General features: G+C 41.6%; 1 protein-coding gene across 1 annotated transcript; it reads right to left on the reverse strand.

The window, feature by feature from the left end:
• Positions 1-1,310: 1,310 nt before the first annotated feature.
• On the reverse strand, positions 1,311-25,753 carry LOC132479156 (RAD52 motif-containing protein 1-like). The gene is made up of 6 exons (XM_060082735.1): positions 25,664-25,753; positions 6,376-6,498; positions 5,831-5,999; positions 4,774-4,872; positions 3,037-3,122; positions 1,311-1,581 (listed from the first exon to the last, which is right to left on the reverse strand). The coding sequence occupies exons 1-6, from the start codon at positions 25,751-25,753 to the stop codon at positions 1,480-1,482; spliced, it is 669 nt and encodes a 222-aa protein (XP_059938718.1). The 3' UTR covers positions 1,311-1,479.
• Between the last annotated feature and the right edge of the window lie 755 nt (positions 25,754-26,508).

Consider the following 26,508-nt stretch of genomic DNA (forward strand, 5'->3'; position numbering starts at 1 on the left):
ATTGACCATGCCAAAGATCAGTACTATGGAAAGCAGAGCCTTTCATATATATGAGTTAAACAAGTCTCTTGGCCTCTTTGTACCTTAGTTTCCTCATTTGAAAAAAAAATAAATGGCTCTCAAGACATACTTTCCAGAATTCATACTGGGCTTACTTACACCCAGCTAACCAATAACTGCATGATTGCTTTTACACACAGTTGTTTACATGTATTCATCTTCTATTTCACTTACAACTTGTGTAAAAACTGCATTCCATGCCAGGCCTGAAACGTTCCAAAGCTCAGTTCTGTGAGTAAATTGCAACCAAGATTTCTACAAAAAAAGACACGAGCAAAAGAATTAGAAAAACAGATATTCTTTCAGAACATTTATCCATTGGCAATAATTCTCATTTATATATGATGAAACGTAACATCACTACTCCCTCCATACACTAAAGAAATCTCACTGTGGGAGATATTATGATTTATACTTTCATGATTATATATGTGGTGCATTAGATACAAAATACTAAATGCTCATTAAATACTTGTGTTAAGTGATCTTTATTTCTCTAGCTAGGCAGCACTATTGACAGTTTGGGCTGGATAATTCTTTGCTGTGGGAGGCTCCCCTGTACACTGTTGGATGTTTAGTAGCATCTCTGGTCTCTGTCCACTAGATGCCAGTAGCGTATACAGTTCTGACAAGCAAAACTGTCGCCAGACACTACCATGTGTCACCTGTGTGCAAACTCACCCTGGTTGAGAACCACTGCTCTTGATCCTGGGGGATGTTGGATGCTCAGCATGATCCTGCTCTGTGCTGGAACTGTCACCTCGGGATACAATGGAGACTGAGCTACAACTTCCTTAAGGAGCTCTGGAGGCTGAACTGCCTGGACTAGAAGCCACAGTCGTTGCCATGTGAGGAGGAGCCGTGGGGCGCAGCAGCGACACAGAGGCACAGCCAGGACATAACATGTGGCGGCTCCCAGGCACAGCGACCCAGGCCAGCGAGAAGCCAGAGCCACATCCTCCTTCACAGCCGAACTGAACCGTTATGCCAGCGCTGCGACGCGAGGGTTCACTGTTAGCAACCGTTAGCAACCGCACGCCCCTCCCCCACCTAACGTCCCATAGCAACCGCACGCCCCTCCCCCACCTAACGTCCCACCCGTTATTTATGACATCTGTAGTTACTCTACCTTTATTAGGCTCCTGCGGAGATCCAATGCACGCCACCAGAGTGAGCCTTTTTCCCAGAGTCCCCAGGGCACAAGCCACCCTTCCCCTTGCAAAGGGGACAATTACCTCCTGCCGGGCCCCCTTCCCAACCCCGCCCTGCCCTCCCAGGCCCCAAACAATGAGGCGGGATTTGGGCTGCAGACCCCAGTGGCCCCAAACTCCAGCAGCCCAGGGGTGGAGGGGGGTTGGGAAGGATGCAGAGCTTCCCGAGGAAACCACAGGATGTGGCATTCTGGGAAATTCAAAAGTGCTAGTCCAGTTCTGGCAATCTGAACTCTTCCTCCTCGAAGCTGAAGTCTGAGAGACATTCTTCCTCCCTTTGGCTACAGGGCTGACAAGAAAAGTAGCTGACCTGCAAAATGAGCACCAGTCAGGGTGGCGGGAGGGGAACACACCTTACAATTATTCTAAAATGTTGCCATTTCCTCCAAACTCTCAGTATTCACGTCTCATTATTAATTCACCACTCTGTCATCAGAGGTTACCACTGAATCAGTGATGACTCCAGAACTTCTGTAGGAGGGGTTTGGGGCAGGTGAGCAATTCATTCTGGGAAAGAGTGTCTAAAACCAAGTGAATGGCCCTTTATATTAGCATGGGAAAACTTCCCCCATCCCACCTTGTCTCAACAGAACCATTAATCTAGAAAAAACTACTGTGTCACTTTTCAGAGGTCTACCCTGTGTGCAGACATGGAGAAGACACTTAGAATGTTAAAGTCAGCATGTTAAGTAGTTTTCTCCAAATACTGTAACTAGCACCCAGTTTACTTTCTTCACAGTCCTTTTCATAATCTATTTAATTTTAGTCCTTTTTAATTGTCTGGTACACCTGTAACACCTAAACTCCAAGAGAGAAGGAGCTTCATCTTATTTCCAGTGCCTGGCACATAATGGTTTCTCAATGGAACGGATTCCAAGATTGGCCTCATTTAGGAATGGATCTGTTGTTATAATCAGTTTTCCGAAATCTTTACTATCAATACGGAGTCCTTTCCTCTCACATTTCACAGGAAGCTAGACTTCTTAATGTCCAAACATGGATACGTTTGAAGTTTCCTTGACTGATTTCAATTGAATTAAAATAATTATTTTGTACAGGAAAAACTTTCAAAATTTTTACATTTTTCAGAACATAACCACCTTTCCTTTCTCTACTTTCTTCCCTTCAAAACAAACTTTGCAACGTTGGGGTGAGTTAAATAATCAGAAAACTAGCCCCCAAATAGGCTCTCAATGACATGAAACACATTTTTTGCTCCTTTTTAATAAAAATCCTATATACAGTACATTAATGTTTTCTTTTAGAAATTACGTTGACAACTTAATCCCTAATTCGAGGCATCCATATAATTGGTTTACAGAAAGGTGCTTCGGCAAAATATTTAACACAAGATATATATGAGATGCTGAGACCTGGGTAATATACCTTACTTGAAAGGCATGAATAGTTTTAAAACACTGTAGCATAATCACACTTAAGGCCATAGTTACTTTGTTCCCAAATCCCTGCAATTCTATTTGAGGGGAGTTCTAAAGGGCCTGTGTCTTCTCCTGTGTCCACAACTGTAGACGTACACTGATGGCCCTCAATCCTGCTCTCCAAACTTCAAATAATGGGCCAGAGACAAGGCTCGGGACTTGGAAAAGTCCTAGAAATTCCCTGCCTCAAAAGCAGTTTCAGAGTTTCACATTTTCCTAAGGAAGACAGAGCTGAGTAGACATGCCAAAGTCTTCCAAATCCTGCTGCTTGTTTTGAATTATGGCTACACTGGCTGTGTACCCCTTGAGTTTGTATCTCCACATACTTGAATTAAATCCTGTAGTTCCTCTTTGGTTCTAGCATCTGTGACGTCTTCACAGAGTCTATATGCCACGGCTGTTTTACCAATTTCTGAAATAAAGTTAACAAGGATCAATTCAGAAGTTTTCTTGTTCTAAAACTTCCTGTATACAATGGTAGCGCCCAATAATTAGACATTCTTTTGATTTCTAAAAGAAGAAAATAAGAGCATTTTCCTAGAAGTTCCCTCATCTGACACTCCAGTTTTTATCATAATTATTTGTGAAAAAATATATAAGAAGTATCAACTTTGGTTCAAAAACCTTTATGATCTTAGAAATAAGAACTAAGGAATAATGACATAGAAATTAAAAGCTGTGGAAACAAAAATGTTCAATCACAATACAATGAAATAGGAAGGCATTAGGTGGGGGTCCAAATGAGTTCAAACCTGGAGAGATACCGCTGGACTATAACAGATACTTCATATTAGAAGCAAGGCAAGTGCCTACTCCTTGGGACCAAACTTCTACCAGATACAATGAACAAAGCTTTGGAGACAGAGACAGAGAGAGACAGCATTTGAACACTCTACTGGCAGAAACTAGCCCATGTACCTTTTGGACAATACAGCTTTCCTCAAGGCAAGCTAGAGCCACCAGGCTTTTTGGTCTAAGGAGTTTGGAGTACATATAAGGAATACCTTGGCATATTAGGGACAAACAACCCAGACATTTAGTTTGGTTCTTAAAGGTTGTTACCCAGAGTTGACAGCTGATGGAGATTCTGCCTGATGACCAGGGAAGTCAAACTTCACTGGAAGGACTGCCCAGGCTGGAAGGCCAAGACCAATCCAGGGTCAACTCTTACAAGCAAATAAGGTCTCTGACAACTTAGCTCGGATTTTCTCTAAGCCTGCAGGGCTGTGAAGCAGGGGAGCAATTCTGTTCCGGGAATCTACTCATCATAAAGTTTCCTTTGGGCACAGCCTGTGACATTCTCACTGCTGTATAACTCGATAGGGAACACAATCAACACTATTCAATAGCATGACCACTTTCAAGGCTCACAAAAACGTAGCCAATTATTATATAAGAATCATATTCACCCAATATATCAGAAATGAAAACTGAAATTAAACTGATTTCAAAAACATAATCTAATAAACTCTTCAACAAGAAAAAAACGATAATAATAATAGTCAATATATTTTCTCTGCTTACTATGTTTCAGGCATAGTTCTAAGCTTTTTACATTCATCATCTCATTTACTCTTACAATATCCTCCATTAGGTGATAAGCTGTATTACTAATCCTATTTGCAGATAAAGAAATTGCAGCTTAGAGATATTAAATACCTTCAAATGTCTCTGGCTAGAAAAACCTAAAATTGCAACAACAACAACAACAACAAAATCTAAGAGACAAAGTTAGGACTCAAACACAGGTGCCCAAGGCTTTATAATCACTGCACTATTCTGTAAGATAAGCAAGCAATTGGGGAAGAACTGGATCAAACACTTTCTGTATGAACTGTGGCAAGTCACTCTACATCCAAACACTGGGGACAATAATATTTGCTGTCATTTTTCTCATAAATGCCACAAAGAACAAATTTAAGACTGCTGCTGTGAAAGCACCTGGTGAATGAAAGAATATGTAATGTTTTAGATAACCATTATTTTCATCCAATTAACTTTTCAAGTAACTTTATTTGCTCACTGAAACTGAAGTACTTCAAGGACAATCAAAAAGGTCTTACCTAAAGCCACAATCAGCAGTTTCTGGAATGCATCTGTCATAGCCTTCTGAATAGCAAGCTTCTGGGTTACCTTCCTTTCCATAAGGAATGATAATGACCCTAAATCCAACCAAAACAGATGAGTTTAAAATGCCTGTCTGCATAACTGATTTCTAGGTTATGTGTGTAAAACTAAAAATGCATCTGTGATTCTTAGATCATTATCTTAGTGATTAAGGGCAGGCACAACACTGGGGTACGGGTGAATGTCTCTGTTGTAGGTATACCCTGGCATGGCACATTTTTACTGCTCAGATCTATTCTGGAAGTTCCTAAAACACTCGATGGGAAATGGAAACCAAGAACGTGCACAAATCTCATACTACTCACAGATTTCAAATGGACAAGCTGAGGCTGCACTGCTACAGACCCTGCTCTCCTGTGCGTAAAGGGCTGGATTCATACAGTGAGATAGATTTGCCGGTAGTGCAGATGATCCGGCCTCTCCTCAACCATCACCCACTCAGGTGGATGGTGGAGCCTCCTCCACTCCATTCGCTAACAGCTCTGCCTCTGAGTTACAACCCTAAGCCCAAGTGCCATGGATTCTAGGAAAAAACTCAGTACCAATCGGAATCCCCTTTCTAGGGATCTACATTAACTTTTTCTGCTCAGGCCCTTCTATAGGAGGCAAAGGACTGAATATTTACACAAGAGTTTATTTCAATCTTTAGACAATGGTTTTCTTGGGATAACTGAAGGCCAGAAGACATCTGTATTTGAAGGAATATTTTAGCACATAACAAATTATTAACAACAACAACAACAAAAACTAACTCATTTTCCTTCCTCCTAAGCTTCTTGGCAGGCGGTCAGTTCTAAAATTCTAAAGTTTAAGGTGCTGTCAGGTATTGCCTAAGATAAAAACCTATATTGTCAGGCAGAAAAAATCTGCCCAGGGCTTTAGTGGCTTAGAAAAGTGATGATGTGTCTGAAAAGGTGAGTTTCAGAAAGAAAGGAAAAAAAGAGAAATCCCACTCCCTCACCTCCCCACACACAAACATACTGGAAAACAGACCTTCCTCCAACTTATGCAAAGGTTCCTCAGCCATGACAACTTCGGTTCTCCTGCACTCATGGGAGGGCAACACCACCTCTGAAGCACAGAAGAACTTCAGGCTTTGCTTCTGAAGTGGTGTCACAATAGCTTCATTTTCCCTTTCTTCAAGGTTAGAAAGATCCTGAAGCTGTTAGGATTATGAATTAAAGGCTAGACTTCAAAATATCCTGTTGTTAGAAATAAAAACAAAACTCCAGCAATCCCAGGTAATAGTTTAGGTATGCAATAGCTTCAAAATCAAGTTGGGACTTGCAAATGAATGACTAGATATGGACAACTATTTTTTATCATATACCATACAAATACTGGCGAAAATTATGGACACCGCCATCCAAGTCATTGAGATTATCACTAATTCTAGGTGGCAGGCCAATGCTCACATACTTCCATGTGGAAGGCTCTCACATCTCCTCCCCATAGCCCTGTTCTATTCTTCTCTCTAAAGTCTAGGAGTTCAATGTTGAAAGGAGTCTGGTTAGTCAAAGAAAATCTACAGAGTTCACCTTGATGATCCTTTTTGACCACCCACTGAAACCAAAGTAGTGATTTGCCAATTCTTGGCATCTGGAGCTGTTTAGGGCCAGCGTATTATGTTGAACCGCCTTATGTCTGGTGCCAAGACGAACCTAAAGACATAAAACTCCTAAAAATATCACAATCCTACATAGAGACTTGTTTTGGATATACCTGAGATTTATCAATACCAATTTCCTAGAGTGGTTGTGAAGATTAAGTAGGACATTTTAAGCAATGAGCTCACAGTCAGCCCTAAATAAATGTGATTTATTATTTTTAAGTCAGTACTTTTCTGCATCATTTCCAGGGCCCCTGATTAACCGGAAGGTTCCCTGACCTCTGGTGGTGAAAGTGATGATGAAAGCAACCAAGGAAGCCCAGCAGAAGCCTATCATGGGGCTGGGGGTAAGCAAAGGAAGTGAACTGTTTTACTCGTCTCATCCTGTAGCTCCTGCTTGAGAATATGACCTGAAGAGGAGGTAAGATGGACCTGCCACTGAATCAGGACCTTAATCTGTAGCACCCCCTCCCCAAGTTACTAACCCCTGTTAGAAGAGGGAATACCTATACCTCTATAAATGTAAATAAAGCAACCAAAAGAAGTAGGGGTTCATCTGCATGAACAAGCTTCTTTGAGAGTGCAAATATTTCCAGTCTTAACTCTCTAAATAACTTACATATTACTGTGGATTTTTTACATCACTAGTTCTTTCTTAAATATCTATTTCCACTTTGAACAGGGTGTAGTATATAAATATAGTCATAAAAATTCAAATAATACAAATAAAGTCAAAGCATTGTTCATTCTTTATTGATTGGTTTGTGCATCTTCCTCTGTCACTAGTTTATGAGCTCCTTAAGTGCTTGAAGGAACCATATATTATTCTTTCCTTGTTACCAGAAGCAAGCATAGATCTTGGCATATAATAGAGGAGTGATGGTCTGTTGACTGAGTGAATGAACGAGTACATAAGAAAATGAAATTACTTTCTCCAACTGAAGCTGCCTGCTGGGAAGGAGAAATGAAGACTAATTTTTAAATGCTGAGTGTCGCATGAGAGGCTAGGCCCTGTACGGTGAGTCATAATGGAGCTGTCCTGGACAATTAGGAAGCTTCAGAAGGGCTCTGAGCCCCTGGTAGTAGAGAGAGTTGACATCTGGGATAACCTTGCCACAGTTCTTGCTGGCAAACATTTCCCTTCGTGCTACTGAGAAAAACTCAGATACATTAGGCCTTTCCTTCATTTTATTTTAAGATGTTATTCACTTTTCTGTATTTATAAAAATACAGGGGAAAAAAGATAAGAATTATGTTTACATGCCAATGAATAAAGGAACACATCATTGGAACTTCCCTGCTGGTGCAGTGGTTAAGACTCTGTGCTCCCAATGCAGGGAGCCCGGGTTCGATCCCTGGTCAGGGAACTAGGTCTCACATGCATGCTGCAACTAAGAGTTCACATGCCACAGTTCAGGAACCTGCGAGCCGCAACTAAAGGAGCCTGCCTGCTGCAACTGGGGAGCCCTTGAGCCGCAACTAAGGAGCCAACCTGCTGCAACTAAGACCTGGTGCAACCAAATAAATAAATAATTAAAATTTAAAAAGAACACATAATTAAAGTAGGTAACAATATCGGGGGTGTGGGTAGTAAACTAAGGCTCTGCATTAACAAAAGAAATCTAGGGCTTCCCTGGTGGCACGGTGTTTGAGAGTCCGCCTGCCGACGCAGGGGACACGGGTTTGTGTCCCGCTTCAGGAAGATCCCACATGCCGCAGAGTGGCTGGGCCCATGAGCCATGGCTGCTGTGCCTGCGCGTCCGGAGTCTGTGCTGCGCAACGGGAGAGGCCACAACAGTGAGAGGCCCGTGTACCGCAAAAAAAAAAAAAAAAAAAAAAAAACCAGAAGGTGCAAAACTGTTTCCTATCCCAGACTCCTATCTTCTGTCTTACAATACTGTAACTGACACTTCAGAGAATCAAAGTCCACACCGTGTAGGATTTTTCCCACCAGTACAAAACACTTGTTCAAGGGCAAGTTCGAACTGGCTATTAATTCAGTTCAGCAAACATTTCCTGAGGCCAGGCCCTGTGTTAGCAGTACTATACGCAAAGAGGAAGCATGCCATCACTGCTTTCAAGAAACTCAGATTCTAGCAAGACAGGCAAAGCACAAATGAAAAATAGCAAGAAATACCTTCCATCTGCCGAAAGGCATGAGCTGCCCTCAAAAGAAGAACACAAGTTCACTGTGCAGAGATGATAGGGAGAGCACAGGGGAGTTTATCAGAGAGAATGCACAAGAAGTCACCAAGACAAGAAAAAGCACATGATATACTCCAGGTGTGTCAGAGAAAGACGGAAAGGAGCTAAGAATGCCCTCCAATGCCACAAGAAGTGAGGGCTTTATTCCATAGCAATGGAGCATGATGGGAGGTGTTTAAATAAAGGAGGAACCTATCGGGCAGTGCAGTGGTTGGGACTCCGCGCTTCCTCCACGGCGGAAAAGGGCGGGGAGAGGGTTTGATCCCTGGTCGGGGAACTAAGATCCCGCAGGCGGCATGGTGTGGTCAAAAAAAAAAAAAGAAGGAACCTATCATGTAGAAGTCCTGTGAACAACTGGTGATAAGCAGGCATTGCCATTAATAACAGACCACTAAGCAGTCCAAGTAATAGAGATTGAGAATTCAAGCGCAGCCTCTCCTGAGCTATACCACTCATAATGCAGGGAGCAGCAATCCTGGGCAAAGACCTAAGATCCTCTGACCTGACAGTCACAACATTGCTCCGGCGGACCACGCTTGCAGACCTCCCACCACCATCTCTGTTGGTTCCGAGACTGCTCTTCTTGCCTCTTCCCACCCTCGCTCACTCTCCTCACTTTCTACCTCACCAAACGGCCCCAAGGTACAGGTCTCCTCCATCCTTCCAAAGCTCAATTTATGCCACTTCGCTTTTAAGAAAGACCCACGTTAGCGCCTGTTTTCCCAACCAAAAGAAATCCAAAGAGGTATCTATTTTCACAAAAAAGGGGGGAAAATGAGAACAGTGCCCGGCACGTGTTGTGCAGCAGCCCGTACAGAGGCAATTCGCACTGTGCGCTGCAAAAGCGGGTGCAAGGGGCACCACCCAGCTCCTTCCTGGGAACCACACTCAGCACCTCAGCATCAAGCCGCCATAGCTTTGAACTGTCACTGAGCTTCTGTACTTTAGCTCAATTTATTTTGTGCATCCGTTAGCAAGATGTGTCCTATGGTCACTGCTTCTTCGCTTTACGCCACTTCGGCTTATGAAAGGTTTCATGGGAACGCTCTGCTTTCAGTCATTGGGGGAAACCCATACTTATTGTCCTCCCGCCTCCCTCCAGCCTACGCATCCACTCTCGGCCTGGCCTTTCCAGCTTTGAAAAGACAACCTGGCTCCGCCCTCTACCGCCTATATACTGCAGTGAAAGATGAGGGGAGAAGCTGACAGGCAGACAAAAGGCAGCAGCAGTGAGTGAGGCCTGACGACAGACAACGGAAGAGTTCCAGGCCCCTTCAACTTTTGAGATGTTTGGTATAATAAAAAATGTAGAAACACCTAAGGGATGGGATGAGAAAGAGCTCAAAATGGACTTCAGTATTTGTTAGCATTTGTTAAATATGGGTGGTACATACACGGGGTACAATGTAATATTCTCCACTTTTCTCAGTAGGAAATTTTTAATTAAAAAAATACCAAAACACGGTTTTAAAAATTACAGGATATTTAAAATGTTTATACATTTGACAAGTTAATACAACACAAAAAATGAAATCTAATTGTGTAATTCACAAGGTAATCCAACAAATATTTAGAGTATTGTATCCTCAGGCATTACATGGCCTCCCTTTAAACTTCCTCAGCTCTCCCTCAGTGGGCTATAATTCCCAGTTTACTTTAAGGGAACTTCAATATTTAAGTTATGGTTGGTGTTTATGTCCCTTATACAAACATGCATTAATTGGGGGAAATCAATTATCAAACAAACATCAAAAGTAATCATTTCTACATTACTAATGTGACTTTGCCCATTAGAGATCAGAATGGCATTACAAGATCATCAGTCACTTATTCTATAGGCCAGAGTTGATGCTATTGACATTTTGGGCTGAACAATTCTTTGTTGCGGAAGGCTGTCCTGTGCTTCATAAATGTTTCAGCAGCATCCTGGCCTCTGACCACTAGGTGCCAGGAGCACGTCTCCTGACTTACGACAACTAAAGATGTCTGTCTCCAGACATCAGCAAATGTCCCCTGGGGGGCAAAATCATTCCTGGTTGACACCTACTGATATAAACAAGCATATAGTGTTTGCTTGCCAAATAACAGCAACAGAAGATGGATAAATCCATGGATTCCAAAGGTCCTAGAATTAGCAAATCTTCTCTATACAACTCCTAGCCCACATCTAGAAAATATTACAAAAAGAAGCAAAATGAAAAGAAAAACTAACAACACATGAGCTAAAATCTTTACTAGGGACAGAACACAGCACAGTGATCCAAAGCACAGACTTGGAGCCAGAGGACTTACATTCAGAACTCACCAGCTGTCACTCACCAACTGTGTCACTCACCAGCTGTGTGACCTGGAGCAAATGACTTAGCCTCAAGTATCTCAACTTGCTCACCTTTAAAATGGCAAGGAGACAACTAATACCTACCTCCTATGGTTATTTATTTTCACTTAAGAATTAAGCGAAATAATACGCGTAAAGTGCTTAAAAGAATGCCTGGCATACAGTGAGTGCTCAGTAAGTGTTAGCTATTGTTATTTCACTAAAATTCCATACTTTCAATTTATACAAAGTGGAAATCACTTTACAGATTTCAACATACAACACTCTATTTTTAGAAAATAAAATATCATGCTATGTAACTACTTTATCTACCTGACAGAGGAATTATTTTCACCCATTTTCACCATCTCGGTAAAATAATAATGGTTATGATTATGCAATCATAAGAATGATTATGCTCTCCAATAGCCATTGGAGAAACAAGTGTACTTGTACATCACTGACAAACACAAGCTAACCCCTAAAACTGGCTCTGAGGGGAGATCACAAAGCCTACCATCAACATTAATCAACAAACATATTAGCCAGGGATATCTCAATAAAAGTAACACAGAAGTAGAGATTAGGGACAGAATTACTAACTCCGGGAGCTATGGGGGGAAGTGACTTAATTTCAAGAGTTAATGTCTCTGATATGTAGGCTCAGGTGCCCACCTCAGCACTGGATATGAAGATGCCTACCACAATTAATCAGGTCCCAACAGTTCATTTCTAACTGCAGTCTCCCTGAACCTCACTGCGGGTACTTCTGTAGCATAGCTCTCCATACAAGGCAGGTCTCTGGTAACTGCCTTCTCTGGTTCTTCAGAAAACAGCATGACCTGGCTACACATACTCCTGAAGAAGTTCAAGCGTCTTCTTGAAAAACATAAAATAGAAACTGCCAGCCGAAGTCAAAGTGAGACAATGTCTCAAGCCACACTAAAATGGACTATAAAAAATACAGAGATCTAGAAACTACCTCTAAACGACGCCAGCACCAGACACACCTCACCATGTAGCCAACACTCTTGGCCAGGATACACGGATACACCCGTGTCTACAGCATGCAACCCTGCCATGTAGCGGACAGACACTGACCAAGCTGGGTCTTGTACAGCCTCTGCCACGGGGACAGAAAGGCCCGGAGAAGGGCGCTGAGTCGCTTAAACCCACCAGTGTGGGAAGAAGCACCACGTCCACCCATTGAGAAGGCCACACCTATTTGCCTTGACTCTTTCTCTTCCTGTTAAAAATTATCCGACTTTCACCAAAAGAATACACAACACTAACTTTCTGCAAACTCCTGCCCCTGTGGGGAACGGCATTCCTGGAGACAAAAAAGCTGGAATCAGTAACCAAGGTTCTAATTCAAATCCGGTCTAATTCAAATCCATTAACCCCTGTGATCCGTTGCCGATCTACAAAAAGAGCCTAACAGCACATTAGTCCTTTGACCAGCCAGCGTCCATCCCTTTTTCTGGTAATAAAAGCCCACAAATTCCCTCAGAGTACGTACCTCTCCCCGCCTCTCAGTCAGCGTGGCTCCGGTGGGCTCGACTCCGCCAAAGAGCCACGGGTGACACGTGACCAGAACTGGCCAATCCCAGTCTCACAGCCTCAAACAGCGATTGGCTCCAGGTCAGACATGTGACCCCATAAGAGCCAATGAGACATCATGAGACTTTTGCTGAGGCTTCTGGGAAAGAGACAGGCGCTCTTTCCGGCTGAATCTAAACGCTGACAGGCTACAGGGGGTGAATATGCTACAGCCAAGTTTCTAACATACAGTTCCTACAACTGAAGTCCATACAGGAAAAGGCAGAGTTGACTCGTGGGGAGAACCTGAGTCCTGATGACTTTACTTGAGCCCTGAATCCAGCTAGCTGTGCCTGACTTTGCAGTTAGGTGAGCCTAACTCAAATTTCTTTCCAGCCTAAGCCAATTTAGGTTGATATTTCAGGCAGCTGAAGCAAACTGATGTATATGTGTATATCTGATTAGTACCTCACAAGATGTGAAAAATGGAATGAACTGATAGCTGGCTTGTAAAACAGTGTATATATACATGATTATTAAAAACACTGGTCACAGGTATTGATTAATAATAACAAGTGCAAAGAGAAAAAAGTGGGCATGGGAGAGAAATGACTTAGTGTGATATGTGGTTATCCTGACTCTTGAAAATATTCCAAAACATTTGTTTAAACAATTTTATCATAAAGCTATTTCAGCAATAATAATAAGAATAATAACAAGAGCCATTTGCTGAATGCTTCCTGTGGGCCAGAGGCTGTTGAAATGACTATATTATGTAATCTGCTTGAGTCCTCATAATGACCTTACAAGGTGGATGTTATTATTATCATTCCCACTAACAGATAAGGAAACTGAAGCACAGACAAGTTAAGTTACTCACCCACAGTTACACTGTAAATAAAAGGCAGGATTCAAATGCAGACATTCTGATGCAGCTCGTGCTTTTAGCCATGACACTGAATCTGAACCTACACTCAGAGTGCTAATGCTGTTCCAGTGAAGCAGAAACTCAAACTCAGGCACTCCCCAAAGCATCAAATGGGAATGTAATATACCACTATTTTAACCCTGGAAGAGTCTTAAGGACTAATTCCTACATAGTTCTGCATTATGAAAGTATACATATTTAACCACATTAGTGATTATCATTTTTTTAAAAAGTGTGAAAACCCTCACAAACCTCAACCAATTGCATCCTTTGGTTAAACAAAAGTCCTAGATGTTCCCAAGACTAAGAGGTATATTAATTAGTACTACCTTTCCAGAAAATAACATTTGCACCTTCCACAAAGTCAACTTTATGAGGACATTCCCATCACTAAGTTACTTTTCACCACTTTTATAGAACAGAAACTTATTTTAAAATCTACCCATCTTAGTATAATATAAAAAAGAAAAAAAATTTATGAACTGGACTTTCTCAAAATTAAACCTTGTTCCTCTTTGAAAGATACTATTATGTTAGAAGGATACGAAGCCAAGCTAAAGACTGAGAAAAAACCAACGGCAAATCACATACCTGAAAAAGGATTTGTATCCAAATATATAAAGAATTCTCAAAACTCAACAGTAAGAAAACAACCCAATTAAAAGCTAGGCAAAAGATTTCAACGGCACTCCACTAAGAGGATCTAATGATGGCAAATAAGCACATGAAAAGATGTCCAATGGCATTAGTCATCAGAGAAATGCAAATTAAAACCATGATAAGATATTACCACATACCTATTAGAATGGCTAAATTAAAATCACTGATAGTGTCAGTGATGTGGAATAGGTGGAATTCTCGTACATTGCTAGTGGGAGAATATAAAATGGTACAGACACTCTGGAAAAAGGGTTGACAGTTTCTTATAAAGTTAAAAATATACTCACTATATCACCCAGCAATCCCCTCTCCCCAGAGACAGCTACCCTAGAGATAGAGAAATCAAAACTATGTTTGCACAAAAGTCTGTACACAAATGTTTACAGCAGCTCTATTCTTTTTTTTTTTTTTTTTCTTTTTTTTAATTTATTTATTTATTTTTGCTGCGTTGGCTCTTCGTTTCTGTGCGAGGGCTTTCTCCAGTTGTGGCAAGTGGGGGCCACTCTTCATTGCGGTGCGCGGGCCTCTCACTATCGCGACCTCTCCCGTTGCGGAGCACAGGGTCCAGACGCGCAGGCTCAGTAGCTGTGGCTCACGGGCCTAGCCGCTCCACGGCATGTGGGATCCTCCCAGACCAGGGCTCGAACCCGTGTCCCCTGCATTAGCAGGCAGATTCTCTGCCACTGCGCCACCAGGGAAGCCCCAGCAGCTCTATTCTTAAATGTTAAAAATTGGAAACAACGCAAATGTCCTTTAATGAGTGACAATGGAAAACTACTCAGTAATAAAAAGGAATAAACTTTCAATACATGCAATAACTGAGATGAATCTCAAAGACAGAGTAAAAGAACCCAGTCTCAAAAGCTTACATGTATGATTCCATGTATAGGACATTCTCAAAAAGACAAAACTATAGGGATGGAGAAAAGGTCGGTGGTTGCAGAGGTTATAGGATGGGGACAGTTAACTATAAAAGGATAGCATCAGGGAATTCTGGGGGGTGATAATATTATTCTGTATTCTGATTGTAGTGATGGTTGCACAAACTACACGTGTTAAATGAACAGGATAAAAGAAAAAAGTTAGTTTTACTGTATGATAATTTTAAAAATAAAATTTTAAAATTATTTTTAAATATGAATCTCAATGTCACAATGGTCACGGTTTTTAAAAACTGGAAAGAAATAAAGACGGATAAGTTTGTTAATAAAAGGAAAACCTGGGCTTCCCTGGTGGCGCAGTGGTTGACAGTCTGCCTGCCGATGGGGGGGGCCACGGGTTCGAGACCTGGAATGGGAGGATCCCACATGCCACGGGGCAACTGGGCCCGTGAGCCACAACTACTGAGCATGCGCATCTAGAGCCTGTGCTCCGCAACAAGAGGGGCCACGGCAGTGAGAGGCCCACGCACCATGATGAGGAGCGGCCCCCGCTCGCCACAACTAGAGAAGGCCCTTGCACAGAAACGAAGACCCAACACAGACAAAAATAAATAAAAAATAAATAAAAATAAATACATTTAAAAGGAAAACCTATACATTTCCCTTTCTGCAAATGTAGGTTTTCGAGGCAAGAGTAGAGCCTCAGAAAGAATGTCTGCAAACAGAACAATCACTAGTTCACTAAGTACAAAATGTAGGATACTTTTGAAGAATCCCATCACAGCTAGATAATTGGTCCAGAACCAAAAGTAAATACTGGAAGAAAAAGGAAATCAACAGTGTTCCCCAGAGGTGGTAGGCAGACTGGCCTGGACTAAGACATGTTCAGTAATAGATAATAAGGGTGCTGATTTGTAAGCATCATTCTCGTCCCACTGTGGACTTCCTTCTGCGACAGTATAAGGATACCACCAGATCATCTTGAAATCAAGTCATGAAATGTACTTTTATATTTTAAAAAATCAATTCTTGTCCTTAAATTAACTTTTCTTCTTAGTTTAGTCATGGTCCTCTATTACTTCTAAAACATTAAATCTTATTTGATTAGAGACAGACTTCAAAAAATAAAAATAAACTGTGATCAAATAGCAGGAACAAAGAGTAGTAACTAAAATTTCTTCAATCTAAACTGAAGATGATTTCTGTATCTCTGTCTTTTACATTTGTCTCCATTAAGGGAAAAAAATGATGTACCTCATAATTAACTTGGCTGGAATGAATCAGACTGCATTTGTAAAGGTTTCAGAAGACCAATGAGCTGTGCTAAACAGTACCACTATCCACCTGAGCAGAAATTACTATCCATAAGTTTCTTTACATAACTAACGAAACAAAAATTTAAACAAAAGAAGAACTACTAGAAAAATATTAGAGATTCATTTTTTAAGTCAATAATTTGCCTCATACATTATTATTTTCCCTGTGGAAACCCAATTATTACCCTGAAAACAGGACCACGTTAGAAAGTAAATGCATTGTGACAAAAGAAAGAAAAGGCAGATTGATACATTATTAAAATAACTCACACGCCATACCCTGAGGAGTAAGGAAGCCATGGCAGAGCAGGCCCCTTTCTCCTCAATGGACAGCACAGCTGTGGGGAAGACACTGCAGCTAGCACAAGCGTGTCACACTTCTTCAGGGAGGAAGCAAGTTACACACCACTCTAGAGAGGGCGCCCATAAACTGACGGCCATGCTCATTACCCAACGTCCAGGCCACCCACAGGCTGACTGCAACCCAACTTTCCCACCATTCCCACACAGGCCCCAGGAACCGTCAGGCCTCTGAGGCTCTGCCAATGCCCTTCCCTCTACCCAAATATCCTTTCCCTCCTCTCTCCGGACCTCAATCCTGCCCAGCTCTAAATGAACACTTCAAGGCCTATTTCCCTAAGAATGCCTCTCTCAAAACCAAAATTACTTCCTAGAGAATGATCTGCCTCTTACTCATCCATTATCTTGGATTAAATACATCATGTAAGATGCCTTATCTGACCAACAGAACTATTTTATAAATAGGAGTCATGTTTTATATCATCTATGACATGACATGACAACCAATCAGCTCACTAAAACCATTCAATAAATACTCTAATTGAATTTCCCAAGGAGTTGACCTAAAATAACCTAAATGCTAAGCATTTCAAAAAATCCATATTTATGAAGCAAGCAAATTATATTAAAAGACTGACTTTGAGAAAATGTTGCTGCTTGCCAAGAAAATTTTATTATTATAAAATATTTTCTGTCATTTGTATTTCTTCATTTTCCCTTCCTGATTATCTGTGTAGCCTTGTAAACACATCATAATCCAAAGCAGTGGAGCTTTATAAATAAAATGTAAATCAACACAAGAGAGCCAACTGCATAATTAAAACAAAAGTGTACCGGGCTTCCCTGGTGGCGCAGTGGTTGAGAGTCTGCCTGCCGATGCAGGGGACACGGGTTCGTGCCCCAGTCCGGGAAGATCCCACATGCCGTGGAGCGGCTGGGCCCGTGAGCCATGGCCGTTGAGCCTGCGCGTCCGGCGCCTGTGCTCCACAACAGGAGAGGCCACAACAGTGAGAGGCCCGCGTACCGCAAAAAAATAAAAAATGGGCATCCCTGGTGGCGCAGTGGTTGAGAGTCCGCCTGCCGATGCAGGGGACACGGGTTCGTGCCCCGGTCCGGGAAGATCCCACATGCCACGGAGCGGCCAGGCCCGTGAGCCATGGCCACTGAACCTGCGCGTCCGGAGCCTGTGCTCCACAACGGGAGAGACTACAACAGTGAGAGGCCGCGTACTGAAAAAAAAAAAAAAAGCATACCACCATCATCCCAACCAGATTACAAAATAGCAAGCAGATTATAAAATAATAGTCTACAAGCATGCTTTTTAAAATATATATCTATATGCACTGAATATCTTATATAAAAAGCCAAGAGAGAGAGATGAAACAAAATATTAAAAGTAAACATCTCCTTCCCGAAAACACTAACTCCATTCCAGTCATGAGGAGAACATCACACAAACCCAAGTTGAGGGACAGTCTATGAAATACATGAACCAGGACTCTTCAAAATTGTCATTAAAAAAAGGAATGTCTGGGACTTTCCTGGTGGTGCAGTGGTTAAGAATCCATCTGCCAATGCAGGGGACACGGGTTCCAGCCCTGATCCGAGAAGATCCCACATGCCGCAGAGCAACTAAGCCCGTATGTCACAACTACTGAGCCTGCGCTCTACAGCCTGCGAGCCACAACTACTGAGGCCACACGCCGCAACTACTGAAGCCCACGCACTCTAGGGCCTGTGTGCCGCAACTACTGAGCCTGGGTGCTGCAATTACTGAAGCCCGCGCACTTAGAGCCCGTGCTCCGCAACAAGAGAAGCCACCACAATGAGAATTCCGTGCATCACAATAAAGAGTAGCCCCCACTTGCCACAACTAGAGAAAGCCCGCGCGCAGCAACAAAGACCCAACACAGCCAAAAATAAACAATAATAAAAATAAATAAATAAAGGCATCATCACATGAAAACAAATGAGGAAATAATTTTTTTTATAAAAGAATAACTGGTGGGGCAGTGGTAAAGAATCCGCCTGCCAGTGCAGGGGACACGGGTTTGAGCCCTGGTCCGGGAAGATCCCACATGCTGCAGAGCAAGTAAGACCGTGCGCCACAACTGCTGAAGCCCACACGCCTAGAGCCCGTGCTCCACAACAAGGGAAGCCAACACAGTGAGAAGCGCGTGCACCGCAATGAAGAGTAGCCCCTGCTCGCCGCAACTAGAGAAAGCCCACACACAGCAACGAAGACCCAACGCAGCCAAAAATAAATACATTAAATAAATTAATTTTAAAAAAAAGAAACTAGGGCCTCCCTGGTGGCGCAGTGGTTAAGAGTCCGCCTGCCGATGCAGGGGATACGGGTTCGTGCCCCGGTCTGGGAGGATCCCATATGCCGCGGAGCGGCTGGGCCCGTGAGCCATGGCCGCTGAGCCTGCGCATCCGGAGCCTGTGCTCCGCAACGGGAGAGGCCACAACAGTGAGAGGCCCACATACCGCAAAAAGAAAAAAAAAAAAAAAAAAAAAAAAAAAAAAAAAAAAAAGAAACTAAAGAGTCAAAAACAAACTAAAGAAATAAAATATATTTTGGGAAGAAATAGGAAAAATTATACATGGACTTGATATCTGATAGTATAACTATTAGTATTACTGAATTATCTTCTTAGGTGTGATAATGGTATTATGTTTATGAAGAAATATGTCCTCATTCTTAGGAGACACATGATGAAGTATGAATGAAATGCCATGTAAGATGTCTGCCACTTACTTTCAGCTGGCTCAGGAAAAAAAAAATTCTATCTATTTGACAGAGAAAGGGAGACAAGGCAAATTATGACATAACGCTAACAATTGGGTATTGATTATACTATTCTTACAACTTTGCTGTAGGCGTAAAGATTTTCATAATATAAATTAAACTAACAGTTTTTTTTAACTTAAAAATGATTCAAAACCCAAACTAATCCAGAAGTTATAATCTTCTCGTAAATATAAAATATATTTTATTTTATGCTGCTTAACTCATCTCCTCCAAATTAAAAAAAAAATTGAAAAGGGGTGACTTATTTTCCATAGTAAGGAATTATAGCTAACATCCAGGAGTAATATTTAGGTTTCCTTCAAATTGATATTGAATAGAGTCTTTTTAATCATCTGAGCAGTTTATACTGATCTTGGGCTCATTAATTGCTAACTTACCTAGTTTTTTTAAATAAAAATGTTTATTTGAATACAATTACCTTATCCCTTAAAGAAGCTGGAAAGAAGATTAAATAACCCAGAAGACAGAGTTGGAAACTGTAAAGAAGTATAAGAAAGAGAGTCACTGGCAGAAGAGAAGAGCAGATCTCTGGCAAAGCTGCATTCCATGTACCCTGCCTGGGTCAGACATAGTTCATCTTGAGCCGAAGATCCAGTAGAGACCCATCTGCCCAAAATGCCTTTCTCCAACTGAGAAAGAAGTGAAAATGCTAAGACATATGAGAACATTTGTTGCTGTCTACAGCTAATTGAACCAGAAATCTTTAATACCATTTCCAGTCCTGAAATTCTATTATTCTACATAAAACACCTTTAAAAACAAGTATATATTATCATTTCACACCCATTAGGATGGCTACTATCCAAAAAATAGAACATAACTGTTTGCGAGGATGTGGAGAAAGTGGAACCCTTTTACATTTCTGGTGGACATCAAACGGTGCTACTGCTATGGAATACAATATGGGGATTCCTCAAAAAATTAAACACAGAATTACCATATGATCTAACAATTCTTCTGGGTATTTCCTGAAAGAACTGAAAGTAGGGACCTGAACAGATATGTATACACCCAAGTTCAAGCAACATTATTCACAACAGCCAAAAGGTGGAAGCAACCTGAGTGTCTATCAAAAACTGGATGGATTTTAAAAAATGTGGTATTTACCTACAATGGCATAGTATTTAGCCTTAAAAAGGAAGAAAATGCTGCCACATGCTACAATATGGATGAACCTTGAAGACAGGCTAAGTGAAATTAGCCAGTCACAAAAGGACAAATATTGTATCAGTGCACTTATATGAGGTACCTATGGTATGAATGGACCCTATTCAAATTCTGAGAAACAGAAAGTAGAATGATGTTTGCCAGGTGCTTGAGGGAGAGGGGGATGGAGGGTTAGTGTTTAATGAGTACAGACTTCAATTTGGGAAGATGAAGTTCTGGAGATGGATGGTGGTGATGGTTGTACAACAATGTGAATGCACTTAATGACACTGAATTGTATGCTAAAATGATTAAAATGGTAAATTTTATGTTATGTATATTTTAACAATGTTCAAAAAAAAACCCCACAGGTATGCAAGCCATAATACCCTCCTAACCCTCCTTAAAAGGAGTGAGGCCCATGTCCTAATCCTGATGCAAACTTAAGGAATGCTCACTGCCCATTTCCCCATCTTCCCTGCCCAGGAAGAAGAACCACGAGCTGGCAAGGCAGAGCCAGAGCCAGAGGCGGGAAATTGGTCCTGACGTTAGTCCCGCTGAAGAAACTCAGAAGAGCCACAACAGAGGGTAAGGCCCAAGAAGACGGACAGAGGCAGGCTAGGGAAGAGAAGGCAAAAGCAGAAGGAAGGAAATCCCTGAGAATATGGGCAGCTGATGACACTGGGAAGGGACAACACAGCTGTGAGGAAAAGGAGGATCAGACAACAGGGGAAATCAGAGAAGGGAACTGCCCCAAGGTAAGGAAAGAGAGGAGTAGGAGAAAAAAGAAGAATTGTAAGCAAGAAGGAGATTCATTCAAGAAGAGACTCTTCCCAAGTACCAGCAGGAAAATGACTTCGTTCCACTGAGGTGGCCATTTGTACCTAAAGAAACCAAGAAAGTTGCTGAAGCCTATAAAAAGTCAGGAAGAAACATTCTTTTCTGTGTAAGAATACTAATAGACCCCCATCCACAGAGAACTGTGTACTGCCATTTTTTTCATTTGGTTTTGTCTTTTTTTCTCCCTCAAGAAGAGAACACTTACTTGTTTAGGAATAATTTCAATCAGGGCCTACCTTTTTTATTTGTACCAAACACTAGTACGCCATGAATGAGCTAAAGCGTTTTAATGGCACAGGGGTAAGAGTACAGGCTTGAAGCCGGCTCTGCCTGAATCTGAATCCTGGCATTGTGACCTGAGGCGATCTGCTTAAAAATCTGCTTTGATTTCCAAATCTGCAAAATGGGAATAATAACAGGGCTACACTTCAAGGCATTACTGCAAGAATTAAATAGGGTAAAATATGAAAGCACTTAGAACAGTGTCTGGCCCACACTAATCACTATTAAGGTATTAGCTTCCTATTATACTCCAGACCTAGAACAGGAGTTCCAGGAGAGCTGAGATTTTGTCTGTTTTGTTCCCTGTTGAAGCCTCAGGTACCTCACATAATTCTTGGTTGACTAATAAACATGTATTGAATGGCAGCAACACAGGAGCCCGGAGGAACAGCACTACCTCTCTGTTATGACCAACAACTAAACCTGCGTAACAGCTCAGGCCCGCAGCTCCCAGGGCGTTTGCTCCACCTTATCTCAGGGGCTTCTGTGACGCTGCCATGATTACCTCCGTCTCACAGACAGACGAAGGCGCAGAAGACGGAAGCGACTTGCCCAGGAATCCTGGCAATTAATGCTACTTCTGTTCACTCTAGACCCCCACCCAGAAAGCTCAGAACATACCCTACTGAACTGTTCAATCCTCCTTAACTACAGATACCCAGAGTTCAAGTTCACCAAAACGCTTTATCCGATTTGCTTCAATAGAATTGACGGAGAGGGAGGAAACAGAGGAAACAACATTACTAACTATTAAAGTCGAACAACGGGTACAGTGGGATTGATTCTACCCTTTCCACTTCTATACATCTGAAATTTTCCATAATAAAAAAATGTAATTAAAAAATAAACGCTTCACTCCCAACATAAGCTCTGCCACTTCCAACTTCCTATTGAGCACACCTGGGTGCGAGGAAAACACCACAGCAGAGAAGTTTCTCAGTCTGAGGCACTGAAGAGAGTGCTGCACTGGGAATCAGGAAGCTTCAGTCTTCACTCTGCTTTATCTAACTGTGAGACCTCACTGGTCCCTCTAGCTCCTCTGGGCCCTGAACTTCCTCATCTGTTCCTTCCAGGGTTAAGATTCTGATTTCACCTTTCTACTAGTTCCTTAAACTCAACACACAAAACCCAAATCATCTTTTCTCTATTCTAAACCCCTAAGACCTGCTCTTCCTCCTGACTTCTGTATTCCTGCTGTCCCATTCTGCCAGCCATCCAACCACAAACACCTCAGCATCATCTCTGACTTAAGACACAGAACTGACTGTTCCTTCCCCTCCTACCTAATCAGTCACCACATCTCTCTGTTCAACCTCCAAAGTATCTCTTGACTCCACCACCTCCTTTCATTCCCAAGCACACTAACTCAGGCACTCATCATCCCTCACCTGGAGTAGTGCCATGAACTCGACTGAAAACCCTGTCTCTAGTTTCTCCTCACTCACAATCCATCATATGCATTCTCCAAAACCCAGTCATGACCTCTCAACAGCCTCACTGTCCACTATGTTCTTTCATGTAACCCAGGGTCCGGGTAATTTGGATACTCAGTTTCCGGACATCCACCTCATTTCCAACACCACCCCTCAGCCTTTGCTCAAGCTACCCTTCCCTCCAGAATGCCCTCTTCTTGCCCTGGCGCCTCAATTTCACAGTGGTGCAATTTAAATGCCACCTCCTCAGTTGAAGTGTTCCCTTACATCCGCAAGGGGGCAGTATCACTCCCTCCACTGAACCCCTAAGCACCTTGTCTGAACCCCTCTTACAGCACCCTTCAAATTCCTATTAGTCCTTTCTTGGTTTGGTGCCCCTACTCTCTCTACTAGATGATTCGCTCCTTGTCAGAGGAAATGATGCTTTATTCGTCTTTGTATCCTTCAGAACAGAGCTTCTCAAAGACTGTGCCGTGGCACTGTGGTATGCCATTAATGAGCTAAAGAGGTTCTAGTCAGTCATCCCCTCAGCCCTCCACAAAGAGACTTCAGCAGCCAAAGTCCCACAAGTCAAGCCTCAAGCAGCCTCAAGCAGCCTGCTCCTTCAGCCAAGTATACGCCACGATGACTTGAGAAGCACTAAGAGGATGCAACACGTGGTACACAATGGATGCGCACTAAACATGTGCTGAGCTGAACCTTGGAATAACTCACCCGTTCCCCTTCAACCACTATGTTCTCAAGAAAACTTACCATCCAGACTAGACTCTCTCTGAACATTCTCCCCGAACAGGTTCTGATCATCTTTTTAATAATCACCTGTTTATTAGCTGGTTATACTTGCCTTACCATCCAAAGCCCACATCGATAGTTTACTGATTCAAATAGCAAAGGATATGAACAAACAATTCACCATGAAGAGACTCAAAGAGAAAAATTCAACATTATAGAACAAAGAAGTACAAATGCCACTTTACACTATTAAATAAGCAAAAACTTTTAAGGAAAAAATGTATTTATATCCAGTTATGGCGAAACAGGTACATCTGTATATCTCTTAGTAGTACAAACTGGTATAACATTCTTGAAAAACAGTATGGCGATATATATATCAAAAGCCATAAAAACATTCATACCATTTAACACAATAATGCATTCAAAAATTTATCCTAGAGATATAATTAGCCAGAAGAAAAGTACAATAATATCTACAATAATGTACATTAAAGTATTAACTGAAAACGAGCCAGCAACATAAATAACTAACATAAAAAGAGTTAAGTAAATTATTGACAGCATGACTTGATGACATATTTTGCAGCCTCTCAAAGTGTAATCATGTCAATTAAAATTGTGACAACTATAACATGGAAATGTTTCATAATCTAATAAGTAGGAAAAATTCAAATTATATACATTATAATTAAAAAGGAGTACAATAATCTATGTGTGTGTGTATGTATATATAGATAGATATAGAGAGATATATATCTCTCTATATATATTTTTAACAGAATGCCAAAAATAAAATCAACTGTTTTAGGGGTAGTAACCCAAATATTTAACAATTTACTTAATAACAATTCTTAAATTATTTTATAATTTAAGAGAGAAAGTTCTACCATACTGAGCAAACTTAGGGGTCCCAGGATGCAAACTCGATATAGTCTCAGGAAGAGGTCCACACCTCTCTTTTATTGCTCACTTTGGCCTTAACTGAGAACGCTCATGTACTTCTTATCACAATGACCTATGACAACCCAGACCCCAGCTTTCCAAGGACCAAGAAACCAGCTCAGCTAGCCTTCTGATCATCCCCATGAACCTGTGGGGGATGAATCGTGCAAACTACCCTAACTCAAGAAACAAAGAACCCCTACAACAATGTTTTACTTTAGCAATCAATAAGTAGCCAAGCCTAAGTTTAATTATAAACCCTAAAAGTATATAGCATTGTCTCATTAAAGTCTCTGGGACTAGCATTAAAAAGACATCAAAAAATAATTTTAGCACTGATGCCCCACAAGGACAATATTAGAACAGTCTTCTAATTGTTTTTCTGTAGTATTACCATTTTCTTAGTTTAATACTGAATGGCCAAGATACTATAATGGACCAAGAAGATTAATTACTGGGAAATAATAAATACTCAAGACTAAAATGTCATTCTTAGGGCATTTCAGCAATAAACAAATAATTTGAAGGACTAATACAATCATTAGGAAAAAAGTTTAACCTTCTGTTTCCATTGATATGTTCCTGGTATCCAGATCCTCAGAAATGCAGATATATAGTCATTCATGACAATACACACATAGTAGATAACAGGAAAAACAGACAAGTTAACACTTAACCTGTTCATCAGAGCACTGGGCGATCAACACTCAAGAATGTTGACACAAAAACTGAAGGACCTCTGAAGATCCAATCATATGCAGATAGGTTGAATCCCTGTGCAGTTACTCATTCAAAACACAAGTGGAAGATTAACCTACCCTCACTTCTCTTCAAACAAACTGACAAAGCATCAGGCAGTCTGTTTGGAGTAGGTTCACCATCATCCAGTCGGCCCCAGAAGTAGCCAATTCAGTCAGGTCACCGCCGCTGCACCAGGGCCCTACTTCCTCCACCTTGTCCCAGCACATCTTGCTGACCAGACACCCTCCTCTAGATTAAGTCCCTTTTGTCTTTTCCTCAGGCATTACCAAGTCCTTGCTTTGTAAATAAGGCTCTCCCAGACCTTACTCACCTGCAGTTCACTGCACTGGGTATCACCCAAAGAGCCCATCAGAGCTCTTTATAATTTCTGAAAGAGAGAGAAGGAACCTTTTAATACATACTAGAAAACACCACTGCTGATGTATCAGTTCTGAAGCATTTGTATCCAGTGGTCACAGCATATGGTCCTTTGGTCCACAGTACTGCAGTAAAATGTAGCATAACCAGCCAGGACCAAGAGTCCTGAGATAAGGGTCCAGAGATAAAAGTTTGCTTTAATGTTACTACTAATCAGCTGTATGACCTTGGGAAAGTCACTTGACTTCTCCAGGCCTCAATTTCCTCATCTGGAAAATAAGACAGACTAGATAGAAGCAGCAGAGCATACTGCAGTGGAAAGAGAACACCCTTTCCAAGGCACAACGCCAGCACCACTACTTACTGGTCTTGCGACATTATGTTCGTTAATTCACATTTAACCTAAATTTCCTCTGCAAAGCAGAAATAAAGCTATCTTGGAGTTGTTCTGAAAACTAAAGGAAACATAATGAGTTATAAAAAGCCTAGAGTAAGTATACTGTGCATCTCATCATAAAATGCCACAAATGATAATTACCAACATTACTCCCAGCCCTAAGGTTACGTGAATTCAATTTCCAAATATTTATTTCCTTACAAGATC

This window comes from Mesoplodon densirostris, chromosome 18 (genome assembly GCF_025265405.1).
Source record: "Mesoplodon densirostris isolate mMesDen1 chromosome 18, mMesDen1 primary haplotype, whole genome shotgun sequence".
NCBI classification, from domain to species: Eukaryota; Metazoa; Chordata; class Mammalia; order Artiodactyla; family Ziphiidae; genus Mesoplodon; species Mesoplodon densirostris.

Coding starts and splice junctions, on each gene's coding strand:
- LOC132479156 (XM_060082735.1), bottom strand. CDS start 25,753: ATGTGCTGGGACAAGGTGGAGGAAGTAGGGCCCTGGTGCAGCGGCGGT. Junction 4,873..5,830: donor TTTGCATAAGTTGGAGGAAG/GTCTGTTTTCCA, acceptor GGTTGGATTTAG/GGTCATTATCATTCCTTATG. Junction 1,582..3,036: donor AACTACAGGATTTAATTCAA/GTATGTGGAGAT, acceptor CTCATTTTGCAG/GTCAGCTACTTTTCTTGTCA.